We start from the raw sequence: 18,996 nt of genomic DNA on the forward strand, positions 1-18,996 counted from the left end.
AATCTCATATAGAGAAGAATTAATTATGTTAAGCCGTAGTCTAAAAGGGAGATAATAATTTGTTTTCAGTTTATTATTTTAAAATTTGAAGTACATCAAATTAAAGACATAAAATTAGGTGATTATTAGCCAACTAAAACGTTTGAGATTGCTATATAACTAACGTTTCATAAATCTTAGTTAAGTAGCCATAAAGATGATGTGACATTCTTAGTTTGTCTTTTTATTGAAATAAAATGGTTGAGTATTTATGTCAATTTATACATGTAAATACATGAACGTGACTATTTATTAAGATTTATAAAATGTTGGTTATATAGCAATATAAAACTGTAAATATGACTCTATACCTAATGATTCAGTTAAAAATAAATAACACAAAGGAAAGAGGAAGAGAGAAAGAAAAGGAGAAGAAAATAAGTTGAGATAAAGAAACGGAGAAAAGAAGAAATGAATAAATGAGATGGAATGGAACAACAAGTTGGGCCATGTTATTTGGTATTCTACCATAGCCGCCCTCGGTTTGAATACATATTTAAATATTTATCCAGCCGATCAATATTGATACTAAAATAAAAAGTTCATTTCCCTATAAGATCAAGTCCGGAGTAATTAAAGAGGCCAAAGAAATTCCAAATCCCATCTTGATATTGGGTAATAACCTCTTATTAGTTGAGTGAAAGGCAAAGTGGTACATGAACTTTTTATGTATGCACAATGGGAATTCAGAATAAAAGAGATATGAAGTACATAAGATGGTATTACCACTTATTAATGAAGTCAAGAGTAAAGGCCTAAGTTGGATAATCTTGGGGAAGGAATAGCCACTAGAGGCTCCAACTTCTTCACCACAATCCCAAACCTGTCCGACATGTCGAGCTCCTCCAACGGCCCCGGAAACTTCCACTCAAAGCAGTGCAAGAACGAAGCGAGAGTGTAACTCGACATCCTCTCGGCCAATGGGAGGCCGGCGCATATTCTTCTCCCGGAGCCAAACGGAAGAAACCGGAAATCGTTGCCCGAGTAGTCAAATTTGGTGCTTTGATCATCATCCTTGAAGAGGAACCGTTCGGGTTTGAACTCAAGAGGGTCTTCCCATATTTTGGGGTCTCTATGAATAGCGTAGACGTTGAGAAAGATCTTGGTGTCTTTAGGGATTGTGTAGCCGCCGAGAGTGGTGGTTGAGATGGGCCGTCGAGGGATGAGGAGAGGCAGAGCTGGGTGTAGACGATGAGTCTCTTTTATGGCCGCGTTTAGATAAGTGAGTTGAGGCAAGTGAGACTCTTCGACCATGTTGTCTAACCCAACCACTTGTGTTAGCTCTTCATGGACTTTTCTCATCGCCTTGGGATTCTTGAGAAGCTCGGCCATAGTCCATTCCACCATCGTGGTCGTTGTGTCTGTTCCGGCCACAAGCGTGTCCTACATACATATTAAAAATTGATGAGGAGGAAAAACAATAGAAATACAAAAATTAAAAACACATGGATGTACATTAAAAAAAAAAAGTAAAAAGTGGAAAGCAAAAAAGGGGATACAAGAAAAATCTGTTAGGACAATAAATAGATTACTATTAGAGATAGTTTGGAACTTAGAACATGCGACGCAAAATGATTATTTGAAAGAAAAAAGAAGATTGAAGGAAAGATAGATAGCGAGAAGAGTAACTTGTAAGGGCTCCTATACTTGCAAATTTAAGTGAATTTCATTCTTCATCCGTTTTTCATAGAAAATTGAATCCTTTTCTTCTTCTTCTTTTTTTTTTTTTTTTTTTTTTAAATCATACATCATGATTTCTCCCGTGTTTTTAATTTTCATCAAGTTTTCTTTCACATACACAATCAAAAGTGTTTATACCGGGATTTGGACATGCCGATTCAATCCTCGACCAAACAAGTAAATGTAATGAACATCGAATTTTATCACGACTCTAAAATTATATGCAACAAAAAATGAGTCCAAAAAGGAATAGAAGGAGAGTTGAGTGGTTTACTTGGAGCAAGGCCTTGAATTGAGGCGTAGTAATCGCGGACTTTTCGTCGTGAAGCTCCAACAAGAACTGCAAAAAGTCTTTCCTCAAACTCTTTTGATTATGTTCATCATTAGATATTTCCTCCGAGGAGCGCGAGTTCTTGTTGATTTCTCTCTGGTGTTCGATGGCGGTATCTAATATGGCGTTGATCTCATCGAACACCTTCTTCGTGTCCCTCTCGATCCCTTGCAAGTCAAACTGCGACAAGACCGGGAAAAAATCCGAAACGTTGGGCCTCCCAAAGAGCACGACGAGCTCACTAACGGCGACCCTGAGCTTGGCCGAGTCCACGACTTGCTTGCCGCGCAAGGCGGTCCCACAAACCATGTTTAGTATGGTGTTGGTCGCAGTCTCGAAGGACAAGCTTCCAAGGTTCACCGGAGACTCAGAGCTGTCGTAGATTTGCTTTACGGACTTGTGAACCTCTTCTCTTCTGATGCCATACAGGCTGTCCAGTACGGTGTTGCTCATAATCTCTCTCACGAACACCTTATTAATAGTTCAGTAAATTAATCATCAATAAGTTTTTTTTTTTTTACGGAAATTAGTTCCTCGAATGATAAGTGAGTCGTACTTTAGTTTTTTTTTTTTTTTTTTTTTTTTTTTTTTTTTTTTTTTTTAATTAAAATGACCTCAAACTATTGATTTTGTAACATTTTAGTAGTTTTTCAATCAAAGTGTTTTTTTTTTATAGGAAATTCGTATCTGAACAACTTAAAGCAAATTTACAAACTTAAATAAACTAATTTCTTTGCAGAATAAGTTATTAATTTTTTTAAAAATAATTTTATTTAAATTAAGATACTAAAATATATAAAAAAAAAAAGTTAATAAGTTTTAGATTTTTAAAGTAGCTTTTAAAGTTACAAACAAATTATTAAAGTTTTATGATTAATGAATCTTATCATTACAATAAAAAAAAAAAAAATTAAAAAGCGCGAATATAGCTACAAAATTAATAATTTGACGATCATTTTACTTCAAATTAAGTAACAAAAAAAAAATTTGACTCAACATAACTCAACACGTACACACTGTAAGATTTAATATAATGATTATATATATAATACCTTGCGGAGGTTCTTCCACTCTGGGCCGAAATTGGCGAACGCGATGTCGTTTCCGCCGTGAGATCCGACGAGCGTGGAAACAGTTGGGTCTCTGTTGGCAAAGGCCTTGTCTTGGTCGCGGACCACTTCTCTGACGAGCTCCGGCGAAGCCACGACGACGCACATCTTCTGGCCCAGCCACAGCTTGAATATGGGCCCATAACCCCATCCCAATCTCTCGAAGTCTCTGTGCAAGTCCGTCCCCAGAAACGGCAGATATCCCACCACCGGAACCCCCCTCGGCCCCGGCGGCATCTCCGCCGTGTTCCTCCGCCGGAGCTTCCACAGCAGCGCCGCCGATGCCACGACCACGACGATGAGAGCTGTCACGACTTTTGTCTCTCCGATGGACTCCGATAACGAACTCGGCCAGAGTGTTTCCATGGCTTCTCTCTCTCTCTCTCTAGATCTCTCCTCTGATCGTTTGTATTATTGTGGCTACACACTGATCAATACGAGAAAGATAAGGTTTCTATTTTTTTAATATTTATAATAAATAATATGTAGTGAGTGTGTGTATGGACGGTTGCTGAAGATTATGATTATTGTCTTTTTGTTTCTTATAATATGCACTACGATGTCACTAACGTCCACGAGGCTTACTTGATGACCGGGCTTCTTACCAATATTATATCTTTAGGATTTAGTAGAATACGCTACATCCATTTCCATTATTAACAACTTTCCTTGACCGGCGTTTTTTTTTTATTCTTTCTCTCTCATGCGTCGCAAAGACAACTTAATGGAAAACGACATGATCTAAGAGCATCTCGTTTTTCATTTCGTTGGTCCCGCTGGTCCATAACTGCAAGCTGTCTTTGCACCGCATCAGTCACTTCTTCTACTTTAATTTTCAGGAGCAAGCGCGTTTGATTCAAGTAGATATATATATATATATATATATATATATGTGTGTATATATATATATATGTGTATATATGTGTATATATATATATATACACACATATATATATATATATATATATATATATATATATATATATATTTCTCGTCCAGAAAACTGATCGACAACTAATTTATTGGAAAAGAAACACACAAAATATGTATTCCCATGCTTTCATACGCTATCTTTTAAATGCATACTTCTAGGATAAATCATGAAATACATAGATTACAAATATAGATATTACATACTTTATTTTATAACTCGATATAACATAAATATATATATATATATATATATATATATATATATATATATTTGTTTATAACCATCGGGTTCGGACGAGGGTTTTAGAGTTTGAACCGTTAATATCGATCACAATAAAGAGTAAATAAATAACTCACAACATTAATAAAGTTGCACTTGCAGCACAAGAAAGTGATCATACAGGGAGGTATATATGGATGGAAAATTAAGAAGCGTAAAGGTGTGAATTGGACAAGCGAGGCGAGGGAACAAGAAGGAGAGGGTTTCGTTTCTTGACCACGATCCCAAACATGTCCGACATCTCAAGCCTTGTATTCGGAGGCAAACTCCAATGAAATGAGTGCAACAACGAAGCCGCCACGTAGTTGAGCGTCCTCTCCACCAGCGCGATTCCGGCGCAGACCCTTCGGCCGGACCCGAGCGGAGTGAACCTAAAGCTATTGCCAGAGATTTCGTCGCCCGCGGCGGTGGTCAAGAACCTCTCTGGTCGGAACTCCAAAGGGTTTTCCCATACAGAAGGGTCTCTCTGGATCGCCCAAACGTTGATGAAGATCTTGGTGTGTTTGGGGATGGAATAGCCTCCGACGGTGGTGGATTTGGTCGGGTATCGAGGGACCAACAGCGGAATCGGAGGGTGTAGTCGGAGCGTCTCTTTCATCACGGCGTTCAAGTAGGTCAGATTTAGCACGTGACGCTCTTCGACCAATGTGTTTAAACCCACGACTCGGTTAAGCTCTTCCACAACTTTGGTTAGCGCGTCTGGATTGGCGACAAGCTCGCTCATCGCCCATTCCACGGTGGTCGACGTCGTGTCCGTCCCTCCGACCAAGATGTCCATCAGAATACCTTTTAGGTGCGACATGGTTATGGACTCGGAGCTATCCTCGTTCTCGTGGATCTCCAATAGAAACTGTAGAAAGTCGCGGTTGTTCTTGTCGCTGTCAGGGCGGAGCCAAAAATTAAAATTTAAGAAGATAAAAAAAAAAAAAAATCTGAATAAATTATAGGCCACAAAAATTAACTTTTAAAATGTGATTTATTTAATAAAAGTAGTACGAGTGCAGATTTCTAATTTTATTAGATTATTAAAATAATTATGTGTGAATTAGAATAAATAAAGGGACATTTTATTTTTCTATGTGTAAACTACACACAATTTAATTTCTAAAGGTCAAATGTCATAAAGAAAGTATGTGTCTTTTGATTAAAAAAAAAAAAAAAATTTCTTGTTATTGACAACTGTCAACTGTGGTGAACAACGCTACGTTAAACCAAGGGTTAAAATGTGAAATTTGAAAATATATATGTATCTGAGGGCATTCAAGCAGAATTTTATTTATATATTTTTTTTTATTTTTGACACTGAATTAAAGTCACTATTACACACGTATAGAATATTAAATTTCTTTGAACATCATCAGCGATGAAATCGCCTCATTTTCTGACGATGAAATCGCCGGATTTCAAACCTAGAAGATGTTGGATATGGTCCCTACCAAAACTTTACAAACACATAAATAGAACAAGAAAAATAAACTCTGATGTTTTTATTCTTAAAAAAGTACACGCTTACATTTCTGAGTGTTGTTCAAACCTTTACAAAACTACTCTATATATAGAGAACTAAAGTAACGTAATCATAACTTGCTAACCAAAAAAAACGTAAACATCAAAGACCACATTATTACTCCATAAATCCATAACCGCTCAACTATACTAAATGCCAAGTGATCAGACCTTTGTAACGCTTTGTAACTGATACCATGCATATTAAAATGCCACGTCATGCTCCATTAATTCATTGAGACCAAGTCTTGCGTATACTCACAGAAGACACCTCACGAAACAGCTGTGGTCTGACAAGAAATTTTGAACTTGGGCCTAACTTAATAAAGTTCATTTTCACAATTGATGCCTTGGAAAGTCTAAGGGACATAAATTATGCTTTCTGAGAAAGACCATCATCTTCCGGCCTCAATTTTTGGACTTGTGCACTGCTCGTCGACTCGTTTTTCAAAGAAACACCGTTTGTTGACGGAAGATAAGATTTGGAATTGAGATAGTGGTTTGATTCAGAGAGAAATATACTCACCTGATTCTTGTTAATACTTTGATTGATTTCACTAACGATACCTAACAGACTCAACTATCTTTGGCTCTTGAGCTGACGTGGCTGATGACTTGGCTTTAGTCTCAACATCCCCCTCAAGCTAGATGGAGACACTTTGACATGTAGCTTGTCTTTGAGCTTAAGAAATGTAGCCACTGGCAGACTATTCGTGAGAGCATTTGCAATTTGGTCTGTAGTTGGAATATATCGAAGTTGCTTTTGAGCCACCATGTCTTTGATGAAGTGTAGGTCTATCTTGATATATTTTTTTTTCGAGCATGATAGACCGGATTATGGAAGCTTTTGCAGTTCAATCTTCAGCTCTCTTAACAATGACTTTATCCACAATAGTTCTACAGCTACATGTGCCAGCGCTATGTATTCAGTTTCAGTACTAGATCTCGCCTTCACTGCTTATTTTCTTGAGCTCCAAGAAATGAGGCCTTCTATCAAAGTAAACGCAGCTGATCTTCTCTGTTCCATTGTAGAAATTCTGGATTCGCAACTTTCATAGTTACGCTCTCTAAACTTCTTGCGGACGAACTCTCGTTCCATAAATGAAACCTTGAAGATTGTATCTGATGGTCGTTGGAAGTACCTGTGAACGCCAAACGGAGTAGTTCTCCTCGTCGAGCTTCACCGAGATCACCGTACTGAGAGTTGGAGCAAAGTGCGACACTGATCGAGATCTGAGCAGAGAGAGTTGGAGCAAAGTGCGACACTGATCGAGATCTGAGCAGATTAATGTTCAATTGAGAAGACGGCAAAGACGAAGCACCTTCGAATGCCATTGATGACTCTGATACCAAGATCAGATTTGGAATTGAGATAGTGGTTTGATTCAGAGAGAAATCCTCAACTGATGATAAGTTCTCTATATAAATACAATGGCTCGTCTCTAACGATACCTAACAAACTCAACTATCTTTGACTCTTAACTCTGTAGTCTGCAATAAAAATTAGTTCTTTTTTTTTTATAGGGCGTGTGAGTAATCCCGTTAAATGCATCAGCATCTTTGATATTATTTACCTCGCTAGAGTTTCCATGCTCTTTAACGATTATTTTGTGTTATTTCCCTAAACAGTCTAAGCAATTATATAGGAGTTTATCTCTGTTGCAAATTTCTATATTTGCTCTTTATCAATATCATAAATAATACAGATTTCGTTATAAAAAAACAGTATTTTTATTATATAGTATAAAAAAATTAAAAGCACTTTTGTATATATTCAAAAAAAAAAAAAAAAAGTCATGGGCCTTTTTACTCACGTGGAATCGCCGGTGGTGGCATCTTTGCTCTGGCGGCGGCGGTGTTGGTCAATAGCGGAGTCAAACACAGCCTCAAAAACACCTACGATCTTCCTCGTCTCCCTCTCGATCCCTTGCAGATCAAACCGAGCAAGCGCCGGAAACATGTCGGACACGTTGGGCTTACCTGGTTACGGAATACCGGCCAAGTCAAACTTCTTTGTTCGGTCAATTTTTTCCCACAATAAAATCATTTACTATTTTAAAATGCATTTAGGAGGAAAAATAAAACCCGGTTAAGGTTAACCCTAGCCCATCTTTGGGCTTACCAATCATAACCATGAGGTCGGTCGCGAGATCGGAGAACTCCGGTCCGTCGTTCATCGCCGCCGCCGATCTGCCACAGAGCATGCTCATCATCGCGTTCACCACTGTCTCGAACGCCACCTTCCTCACGCTGATCGCCGGAGCTCCGATCTCCAGGCAACCTCGGTACAGTCTTCCGATGGAGCCGAGGACCGCCTCTCGCCGGAGCCCCAAGAGGCCGTCGAGGTTCGAGCGGCTGAGCATCTCCCGGACGAAGATCTTCCTCAGCTTCCTCCACTCGTCGCCGTACGGCGTGAAGACGATGTCGTTCCCGCCGAACGACGCCACGTGGCCGGTCACCGTCACGTCGTGGTTGGCGAAGATGGCGTCTTTTTCGCGGAAGATCTCCCGCGACGCCGCCGTGGAGGTCACCACCACGGCGAGCTTGGTGCCGAGGTAGAGCTTTAAAACGGGTCCGTGGACGGAGGCCAGTTTCGCGAACTCGCGGTGGAGATCGGTGCCCAGAAATGGAAGGTACCCCAACACCGGAAGGCCCATCGGCCCCGGCGGCAGAGATTCGCCGGAGCTCTTCCGGAGAGTCCATATCACCGAAACCGCGACGAAGAGAGCTGTTATAATAACGATCTGCGTTTCTCCTAATGACTCCGACAAGAACATCTGCGATATCATTCCCATCTCTTTCTGTGACTGACTTTTGATCAGTGTTTGTTTGTTTGTGAGATCGACGGTGAAGAAGGTTAGCAAAGACTTGGAGAATGAAGAAGCAATACGAGGACTATAACTCTTCGAATGTGGGGCCCAGACAATTTAATTTATAGGAGAAATTTATTTATTTATTTAATTTTTGCTTTTTTCCGTTTTGATTTATGTATTCCGAATTTAATTCGTTGAAAATTGTGATAACATATTTACAATCCATCAAGATTCACACTATAAATTGCCTTGCTGAAAATTAGAATTAGCGACCACTTTTTATTCCCATTTTTAACGTGATTTTCTCTGTTCTCACCCATATGCATAAACGAGATTTTTTTTCTTCTTGTTCTTTGGGAAAATGAAACTTTTTAACTTAATGCTAACGCAGACGCGCTGGTTTGATATGCTGTTGTTTATTTTACCATGTATACATCACTGTGACTTTAATTTGTTTTTTCAATTGTATGGTAATGATAATGGAAAATGGTAAACGACCATGAGAAAAGTCAATTTCAGTATGCTCTACTCTACGAACACATATAACTAGTGTATCAGTTTGACTTTGAATCTCTGGTTTTGGAATCAAATTGTTCGAGTTTCCAAAGTACATGTTTTAGCAAAAGATCATAGAGTTATTATATGTTTCCGGGTATATATAACTGAGAAAGGGACTACTAGAGGAAGTAGTGAAATACATTTTTCATACTTTGTCACGAACATATCTTTCCTATATTCTGTTGCATGTGTTCCAATTTTTTTTAATCATCACCACTACGATGTATATTTTCACACTACACGAGTATTTTTTTGAAATAGCACACAAACTGGGCCGTAGTCGGCAAGTCTAACAACAATAACACATACACATAATAAGTCATAATAAATCACAATTGCAATGGGTGATGAATTATATATTTCCCGTTACGTTTCGCTTGCATCATAATGATTTCCACAATTAGATATCAATTAGAAATCATTTTTATTTGTATTATATTATTCGGATAAATTAAAACACATATAGAAAGCTGATTGTAGGTCTAAAAGAACAAAAAAAACACAAGAGGTTTAATGAAAAACGATAATAGTGATCTGATTCTGATCGTCTTCACGCGTAGAGCTTGGCGTTAGAAAGTCTCGGAGTAGGAACGGCGATTAGGGTGTCGCGTTTCTTAACCACAATCCCGAACTTATCGCTCATGTCGAGCTTAGAACCTTCCGGCACTTTCCAATCAAACATGTGCAAAAAAGAAGCCAAAATGTGAATCACAAGCGTCTCGGCCAAAGGAATCCCGGGGCAGATTCTCTTACCCGCCCCGAAAGGAAAATACACATATTTGCTGTTGGAAGGGTTGAAACTATGCACGTTATTCGCTCCGTCCTCGGACAAAAACCTCTCGGGCCTGAACTCGAGAGGGTTTTCCCAGATCTTCGGGTCTCTCTGGATAGCCTAGACGTTGATGAAGATCTTGGTGCCTCGAGGGACGTCGTAGCCGGCGATTTTGGTGGACTCGCTCGGGAATCGAGGCAAGAGGAACGAAACCACGGGATGTAGCCGAAGCGACTCTTTGATGACCACGTTCAAGTATGTGAGCTTCGACAAGTGGCGCTCTTCCACGGCGTTGTCCAAACCGACCACTCGCGTTAGTTCTTCGCACGCTTTCTTCATCACCTCCGGCGAGTTGAAAAGCTCTGCCATCAACCATTCGGTCTTTGTCGCAGTCGTGTCCGTCGCACCCAACACCGCGTCCTATACATACATATATATATATATATACATATATATATACATATATATATATATATATATATATATATATATATATATACACACACACACACGTAGATTTGTTAGTGACATCGCATATAACGATACATATACAAGGTCATTCGTGACGTGACTTTGGAGGTTTTAGAGGGAGCTAATATGGAAAACTAAAAAATCCTTAAGAGGACTAGTATGCAATGAACATGCACTTAGCGACGGAGTTAGAAATTGGAGAGACATATTTAAAAAAAATCATATATTTTATAGCCAAAAAATTGACAAAATTTTAGAGTTGAAAGTTCAATTTTTCAAAATCTCAGGGAGAGCATTTACTCTCTAATTCTTATCTGGTTACGCTAGTGCATGTAGTTGAGATTTTTATATAATTTTTTTTCTTAGGGTTGTTTGGTTTAGTTTTTCAAATTTGTTTTTTGTATTCTAATTCTAAATACTAGAAAACACTGTTACAAACACATATTTGGTTATTTTACTTATAAAGCAGATTTAGTATCATATTTTTTTTATTTTGAAATTTATTTAGAAAACAGAAAACAAATAAAAGGTGTTTTCTATTTTATCTCTCTTATATTTAATACTCTCACACCAGCTTAAATGTAATTCTAAGAACAATTATCTAAAAACAATTGAATGGAAAACATAACCAAACAACATTTTAAAATATTCTGAAACATAATTCTACATTTGTTTTTTAAATTTAAAATTAGAATCATAAAACAAAATTTAAATACAAAAAATGAGTTTAGAAAAGTAAACCAAACGACCCCTTAGTTTCTTAAAATTTTATCCCTTATTGAGAATGATTTGTTATTCTAATATTTTGAGCTTGAAAACAAAAAACTAAAATTATTACTACACATGAAGCAATAGAATTAAATTATGTAAATAGCGCTTTTGAAACTAGTATAAAGCAAATAGAAATAAAACAAAACCCAATGCTTTTTAAAAGCCGCGTTCACACACCCTTCGTGCTTATCTGTACTAAAAAGGAAACAGATATTAAAGTGATTGAGAGAATTGTCTATCTGTGGATCAAATATTCGAGCAAAAAGAGTTGTGTCTCTATATACTCTATTATTGGTTCTACTTTCTATTTATTTATTTATTTATCTATTGTCATCTCCATCAAAGCTCATCAAAATCAGAGTCTGGTATTTCACTTGCAAACTTGAACTAATAAAAACAAAGCAGGTTGTTCATTAAATATACGTTTATATTATATACACATTGTTCATTTTCTTGCTCTTGTTTAGATCATGGCCGAAGAGCAAGATATCCACTTATTGATTGAATCACCCCAAAGAGCTGACGTGTTCAACTCTAACGAAAAGGCAATAGAATTGCTAATGAGTGACTTGGAGAAAGAAGAAGAGGTGTTGAGAAGGCCAACCAAAAGAGGCAAGGAACGTGTAAAGATCCAGAAGGTTCCTAACAACATAAAGCTTGGGAGAGAGCATTACTACACGCCGAGCGTGATCTCGATCGGTCCCATCCACGCCGACAAGGAAGAGCTCGCCAAGAGAGAGCTCAAGCTCCGATTGGCAGCCAGGTTCGTGAAAGATTCCGGAGGAACTAAGAAGCAACTTGTTGGGTTTGTCAAAGACGAATTTGGCGAGATCAAGAAATGCTACGAAGAGAGCGTGGTCGAGGCATTCGACGACAACGAACTGCTGAGTCTGATGTTTCTCGACGCCTGCTTTGTTTTGCAGTTCATCCACGGCATGTACAAAAACAAGCTAAACGAGTTTGGGATCAACAGTGGGCTCCAGAATTCCATACAACGAGACCTGTTCCTTGTTGAAAATCAACTTCCCTTTCGTCTCATGGAGACTCTCATACTCTGCAACGACATTCCACACGAGATGTGGAGAAGCATCATCTGTTTCATGGGAATCAACACGTTTTCGCCGATGACGTCTAGGGAAATCGACAGCCATTGTACGAAATTTTACACGTTATATTCCGAAGATATAGTCCACCTCCTTGGCCTTTTCCGAAATTTTTTTTTGCCTCTGCACAAGCAACGGTCCAAAATCCATGATAGCCCGAGATCCTTTCGGAACGTCCAGGACCTAAAACTCGCGGGGATCAAGATCAAGCCCAGAGATCAGAGCTGGGCGATCGATGATGATGATGATGATGATGATGTTTCGTTCTCCACGTGCTGGTTCTTTAACGCAACGCTGAGGCTGCCAGAGTTGGTCGTGGACAGCTCGACAGCGTCGAAGCTGTTGAATTTGGTGGCGTACGAGATGTGCCCCGGGATGTGCGATTTCGGGGTGAGCTCGTACCTTTCCCTCATGGACTCGCTGGTTGACACCGAGCAAGACGTGCGTGACCTGAGGGCCGCCCACGTGCTGCACAACCGCCTCGGCAGTGACGAGGAAGTGGCTAAGCTATTCAACGAGATCGGCTCGAACCTGGTCACCGATGACAGGTACCAGGCCCGGCTTAAGTATAAGGGTCCTAAAGCTTTTGCTTTAGGCCCATATTTAAAGCAAGGCTAATTTTTTTGTTTCTTTGTCAGAAAAGGCCCATTATTTTTTTTTAAGATTGATAAACTTTACATGATTATTTTGGGCTCTTAGAACATCATTTTATATCAAAAACATTTCACGTCTCTAAGTGAAATTTCTAAACGTAAATATGTCGTCTTTGTTGGGCTCTTAGAAAAATTAGGTCATGGACAAAACAACATTTCCCTCTGTTCAAATTGGGCTCTTTGCTTTGTTTTTATAATTTTAATTTGATCTGCATAAGACGATTTTTTCACAGTCCAATGAAATTTGTTGTTTTATTTTTCTTAGTGGGTTGGAGAGAAAGCTGAAAATATAAATTATAAAGATTAGAAAGCTAAAAGTATAAAAAAAAAACTTTAATAAGTTGACACATTATAAAGATTAAAAAAAATTATTACTGTTTCTTATCATATTTGAAACAACACTTTGAATTATGAGGTTTATAATGAAATAATTATTTTCTCTGATACATCTCTTAGAATGGATTAAAAAAAAAAGGCCAATTCTCAATTTTTTGCTTTAGGCCTCAAGATGTCTAAAGCCGGCCCTGACAGGTACTTTGATGTGCATGAAAAGATACAGAAGCACTACGAGAGCAAGTTGGCGCTCTGGTGGGCCCAGTTTCACCAAGACTACTTCAGCAATCCATGGAAAGTACTAGCTTTGGTCGCGGGGACACTCGTGCTCCTTTTCGGTGGTGTCTCCGCTTATTACGCTATGTTTCCACGTCAAGGTGGCAATTAATGAACACCAACAAGGCTTCCATGAGTTTGTGTTTCTTTTCTTTTTTATTACTATCATGAGTTCGTGTTTTCAATTTGTTTCATTTTCTCAACAACAAAAAAAAGGTGGTTTCGTTTCGTTTGAAAAATGTAGGATTGGATTAAACATATTTTCTTTTGCTATTTCAAACTCAATCTTCTAATTAGTCAATGAGGATGAAGCTCTACACCAAAGAGTAGTATCTTAAGACCTCAAACATTGAAGTCATGTGATTAAGTTTGTAATATTTTGATTTTGATTTTTTTTTTTTTTACCTTTTTCTAATGACTGCATAGTTGTTAATTGAAGTGTGAAGGGCGATATAGTTTAGACGGCTGAACTGTGTTGTAAACGACATTCCAGAAAGGAAACGACAGCGAAATAAAATCTAAGAAACCTTAACAAATGAGCTTGAAAATCAGCAGGTAAAATTTGAGTGACAAAAGAAACTAGAATATGAAAGTTTAGATATGTGGAAAGACTTAAAAGCTTTATTAAACAGAAATAAATAAATACAAACACTAATACACGAGGGAAAGAGAACATTGTACAAGTAGTAGATTCTCTTATTCAACTTATTTTTCATTCTTTTTCGGGAGATTTCCTTATCTAAGAGTAAATTAAGGGAGATTTCCAATTTCCTATTTTTTTCAAATATTTTCCAAACTAAGAGTAGTAAAAAAAACCATACCCTAAGTCAAATGAGAGATAATAAACTTTTACCTATTATACCCTTAGCAACCTATCTCTTTCTCTTTCTCTTTGTTTACCCCGTTCGCTCAGCCTATCTCACCCCCAATTTTTTTCCCAGCTCACATCTCAGTCCAGCAAAGCTTCCCTTCTCTCTCGGAATCACGTCTCGGTGGTGGATCTCTTTCTCTCGCCCTGCATCCCTTCTCGCTCCGAGTGTTCGATTTTTCTGTCAGTCCACGTAATCATCTCTCTTCCTCTCGGAATCATCGCTGTTGTGGATCTCTCTCTCTCTCTCACTCCAGGTTCCCTTCTCGACCGGAGTCATCGCTGCCATAACAGGTCCGTCGTCGTATCCTCTGAATCTGCAAACCTCTGTTCCCCTAGGTCGAGGATCTGCAAACTTCGAGTCGTGGCGTATAATTGATCAGGTCCGTCGAGGGCGCAGTCCCGTGATGAGGTCTGTAGCAGATTTATGGTGAACGACACGTATAATTGATTTTGTGTGTTTCTTTATTAGTGACATGTTAGTGTGTCGGGGTAGGTGATTAGTGAAATCATAGTATATTAGTGACATGTACATGTAGTTAATTGTTTTAGGTTTAGTGACCTGTTTATTGATTAGTGACATCAGTATATATTAGTAACATGTACAAGAGGGAATTATTTGAAGATGTAATGACATGTAAGTTTATTAGTGACATGAACAAGAAACTATTTGAAGATGCAGTGACATTGTTATGTGATTAGTGATATATACTTGAGTCAATGATTTGAAGACTTAGGGACATGTTACCTAATTAGTGAAATCTGCATGTATTCGTTTAGTGACATGTCGTGTTTCAGATTTTTGATGTGCAGTTATGAAAGGAGATATTTTTACGTTCGTCAAGCATAGCGGTGTATGGCTCAGAGACGACTATTACCAAGCCCGTGTTACACATGCATTGCTCATACCGCCGATGATAAACTACGAAGATTTTATGAAATTATTGTTTGTGGGTTCAGAGGGGAAGTTGAATCCAGAAATACATAGGTTGAATGTTAAATACGAAACTGAAGGAGCGGTAAAACCTGTAACGATTGACTCTGACATGAGTTTGGCTTGTTATTTGCACATTCGGAAACAGAAATCGGATACAAGGAAATTCTCCCTGGTTTTGGATATTTTACCTTTGGGCGAAGAAAATGACACTGCGCGTGTGGGTTCAACTCCGAACACAGTCGAGAGTGGTTGTGCAAAAGCTGAACCTGCAGAACTCCCAACTCCACAAGAACGAGTTGCAGTCGAACCACCTCGAGAAGTCCAACTCCTAGAAGACTCCGCTCCAGCCTTACATGAGATGGGTAATGAGCGCGGCAGCGATGAAGGTGATGAATCGGGTGAGAGCATTTATTCTGGTGAATCCGATGCGTCTTCTGAAGCGCATGGGTTGACAACGAGTATGGATGAAGGATCCGTCGAAGTGGTTGATATCGATTCCCCGACAACTGTTTATAAAGGAGGAATGTACGCGAACAAAAAAGCATTGCAAATGCATTTGAGCTTGTTTGCGATTCAAAATCATTTCAGTTACAAGACCAGAGGCTCTACTAGAACGTATATCGATGTGGTTTGCCGCGATCCTACGTGCACTTGGGCTGTTCGGGCAGTTAGGATGAGGAACACGAGCATATTTCAGATTCGAAGGTGATTAATTCTGCCACTTACAAACTTGGTTTTTTTTTATGATTATTTTTATTTTTCTGTATGTATGAAGTATGTAGTCAGTAGGGACAAGTTTAGTTATATGCAAAATGGCTTAAGAAGTAAGTAGTGACGTATTTATCGATTTAGCCGTTGACATATGTCATAACATCTGATCTTTTCATATTCGACTCTGTTCATACATGTTCGACGGAGTTCAGAAATGGAACGCACCCTCAGGCCACCTGTACTTTGATAGGGAGTTTTATGAAGGACAAATACAGAGATCCCACATTGTCTCCGTATAGGCCGAGAGACATCATGGCTGACATGCAGAAGAATTATGGGGTGGACGTGAAGTATAAAAAAGCTTGGAGAAGCAAAGAGAAGGCGTTGGAGTTGTTATACGGCACCGACGAAGAATCTTTCGCTAATTTACCTTCTTTGAAGTTCATGATAGAGCAAACTAATCCAGGTTCTTCCCTCGACGTTATGACCACTGTATGAGGCCGGTATTTCAAAAACTTTTTCATGTCTCTTAGCGCATGGAAACGAGGATGGAAGTGGTGTCGTCCTGTCATTATCGTTGACGGTACGTTTTTGAAGAATTATTTTAAAGGTACTCTCTTTTCGGCCTGCGTGATGGACGCAAACGAGCAGATCTTCCCCCTAGCATTCGGTGTTGGAGATTCGGAGACCACATCTGGGTGGGTTTACTTCTTGACGAAGTTAAGAGAGGCGATCGGGGAGAGGGAACATCAAGTCATCGTGTCCGACAGGAACAAAGGAATAAAACGCGCCGTCGAAAATGTATTTACTCACTCGGAGCACGGATACTGCATGTTTCATCTACTGCAAAATGTGAGAAATAAGTTTAAAGAATTGACGAAAGAAGCGAAGTGGAAATTTTTCGGTGCTGCAAATGCGTACACGGTCGTTGAGTGGGAAAAGTTTATGGTTATGCTCGATGAGGAGAACCCAGCAATCCGAGCCTATCTTCTGGATGTCGGTCCGGCCAAGTGGGCGCGCTCTCATTTCAGCGAGAAAAGGTACTCTATTATGACATCGAACAATGCCGAGTCTCTTAACGCAGTACTTCTTAAAGCTAGGGAGTTCCCGATATCGAAGATCGTCGATTTCTTGAGGGAGAGAATGACAAAATGGTTTTTTGAACGGAGGCAACGTGCCACTGAAACCGTAACGCATCTTTCTGTTAAGGCACACCTCAAATTAGTCGGTTACATCGCGGAAGCTTCTGGAATGCAGGTACTAATTCAGTAAACCACATGTCGTTAGTCTTTGATATAAGTATTTTATTTAGTTACATGATCGACTTTAATGACATGTTACCTTTGTAGTGACGTGTTACCTTATTAGTGACATGCGACCTTTTTAGTGACATGTTACATTTTGTAGTGACATGCTGTCTACTGCACTATTGACAAGGTTAGTGACAGGGTATCAAATTCGTTGTTTGTACAGGTAAATCCATCCTCTGTGTACGAATTCGAGGTCATTGACAAATTTGGAAAAGCATGGGCTGTCAACTTATACCACAAGACATGCACATGTCGTGTGTTTCAAGTTGACAATTTCATATGCCCTCATGGGATTGCAGCTTGTCGGCATCGAAATTTCGTTGTTGAAGATTATATTTCGACATACTATACAGCAGAAAACTGGGCATCTGCTTACGCAGGTGTAATTCATCCATACGGCAACAAAGAGACATGGCAAATCCCGGAAGAAGTGAAGCAAATCGTTGTTGAAGCACCAAGATGTTACAAGCGACAGGCTGGCAGACCTAAGAAGACCCGGACTCCATCTCAAGGGGAAGGGGACGTGGCTACTGGAAGAAAATGTAGTCGGTGTCGTGGAGTAGGACACAATCGTGCCACATGTCGAAACCCGATCCCGTTGAAAGTCCGGCGTGCATTATGAAACTCAATCCCATATCGTTGAATCAAGACATTGATTATTCAATTTATTAGTTTTTCCTCAGACATATTTATCACCATAATTTGTAAGCAGATTGATGTCCATAGTGACATGTCTGCGTCTGTAGTGACACACATGTCGCTATTGTTGTTGGGACTTTTAGGGACTCATTTACGCGTTCAATAATATCCTTAGTGACATATTACGTTGATTTGATTTGTAGTGACATTGTTGGTTGGTAGCAATAGAACTTTGTAGTGGTTGACGGAATTTAATATTATGGGTAGGTAACTACATCTCTGCATCTATAACTGACTAGTTATTTGCGGTTGTAGTGACATGAGGATGTCATTAATGACATGTTTATGTCCATAGTGACTTCTTTTCATCGCTAGTGACACCCTTGTCACTAGCTTTCGGGTTTTTATTGGCTCATATAGGCCTTGAAATTTTTTGGCTTTTTTTACTTTTTGGAATTTAACCTCATAATTTAAAAAACATTTTGTTGGTTGGTGGCATTTACATCTTCGTAGTGGTTTGCGGCATTTAATATTATAGATAGGAAACTACATGTCTGCGTCTATAAGTGAGTACCTATATGTACTTTACTGACATGTTGATGTCTGTAGTGAAATGTTTATGTCCATAGTGACCTATTTGCGTCTGTAGTGACATCTTGATGTCGACCAACCAACCTACCAGCCAACCAATCAATTCCCTCAATTATTTGTTTGGGTAGTTGTGGTGGTTGTATTGTATTTATCACATTAGAGGACATTTAAGTGGTCATAATTTCGGTAGATAGCAATTAATAAATTCTCATGAAATATTGTTTATGTTTAAAAGGACGTGCAAGGATTGTGTAAACGCTTTCACACATCAATGGATATCAACAAGGCAAGCGGTTCGAAGGTTGACGACGA

General features: G+C 39.0%; 3 protein-coding genes and 2 pseudogenes across 3 annotated transcripts; 2 read left to right on the forward strand and 3 right to left on the reverse strand.

The window, feature by feature from the left end:
* Window positions 1-630: 630 nt before the first annotated feature.
* LOC149405900 (7-ethoxycoumarin O-deethylase-like) lies at window positions 631-3,581 on the reverse strand. Its single transcript, XM_089630641.1, has 3 exons — window positions 3,103-3,581; window positions 1,994-2,521; window positions 631-1,422 (listed from the first exon to the last, which is right to left on the reverse strand). The coding sequence occupies exons 1-3, from the start codon at window positions 3,523-3,525 to the stop codon at window positions 781-783; spliced, it is 1,593 nt and encodes a 530-aa protein (XP_089486767.1). The 5' UTR covers window positions 3,526-3,581; the 3' UTR covers window positions 631-780.
* An 805-nt stretch (window positions 3,582-4,386) lies between these two features.
* LOC149405901 (7-ethoxycoumarin O-deethylase-like) lies at window positions 4,387-8,725 on the reverse strand. Its single transcript, XM_089630652.1, has 3 exons — window positions 8,001-8,725; window positions 7,693-7,858; window positions 4,387-5,250 (listed from the first exon to the last, which is right to left on the reverse strand). The coding sequence occupies exons 1-3, from the start codon at window positions 8,671-8,673 to the stop codon at window positions 4,518-4,520; spliced, it is 1,572 nt and encodes a 523-aa protein (XP_089486778.1). The 5' UTR covers window positions 8,674-8,725; the 3' UTR covers window positions 4,387-4,517.
* Window positions 8,726-9,799: 1,074 nt separating this feature from the next.
* LOC149405902 (cytochrome P450 98A3 pseudogene) lies at window positions 9,800-10,390 on the reverse strand (annotated as a pseudogene).
* Window positions 10,391-11,457: 1,067 nt separating this feature from the next.
* On the forward strand, window positions 11,458-13,996 carry LOC149405903 (UPF0481 protein At3g47200-like). The gene is made up of 3 exons (XM_089630665.1): window positions 11,458-11,628; window positions 11,731-12,914; window positions 13,551-13,996. The coding sequence occupies exons 2-3, from the start codon at window positions 11,734-11,736 to the stop codon at window positions 13,738-13,740; spliced, it is 1,371 nt and encodes a 456-aa protein (XP_089486791.1). The 5' UTR covers window positions 11,458-11,628; window positions 11,731-11,733; the 3' UTR covers window positions 13,741-13,996.
* Window positions 13,997-16,573: 2,577 nt separating this feature from the next.
* Window positions 16,574-18,076, forward strand: LOC149405904 (protein FAR-RED IMPAIRED RESPONSE 1-like; annotated as a pseudogene).
* Window positions 18,077-18,996: the final 920 nt, after the last annotated feature.

The sequence above is a fragment of the Urtica dioica genome, chromosome 2 (assembly GCF_054948205.1).
Source record: "Urtica dioica subsp. dioica isolate 48M chromosome 2, U.dioica_male_clone48M_v1_H2, whole genome shotgun sequence".
Taxonomy (NCBI): Eukaryota; Viridiplantae; Streptophyta; class Magnoliopsida; order Rosales; family Urticaceae; genus Urtica; species Urtica dioica.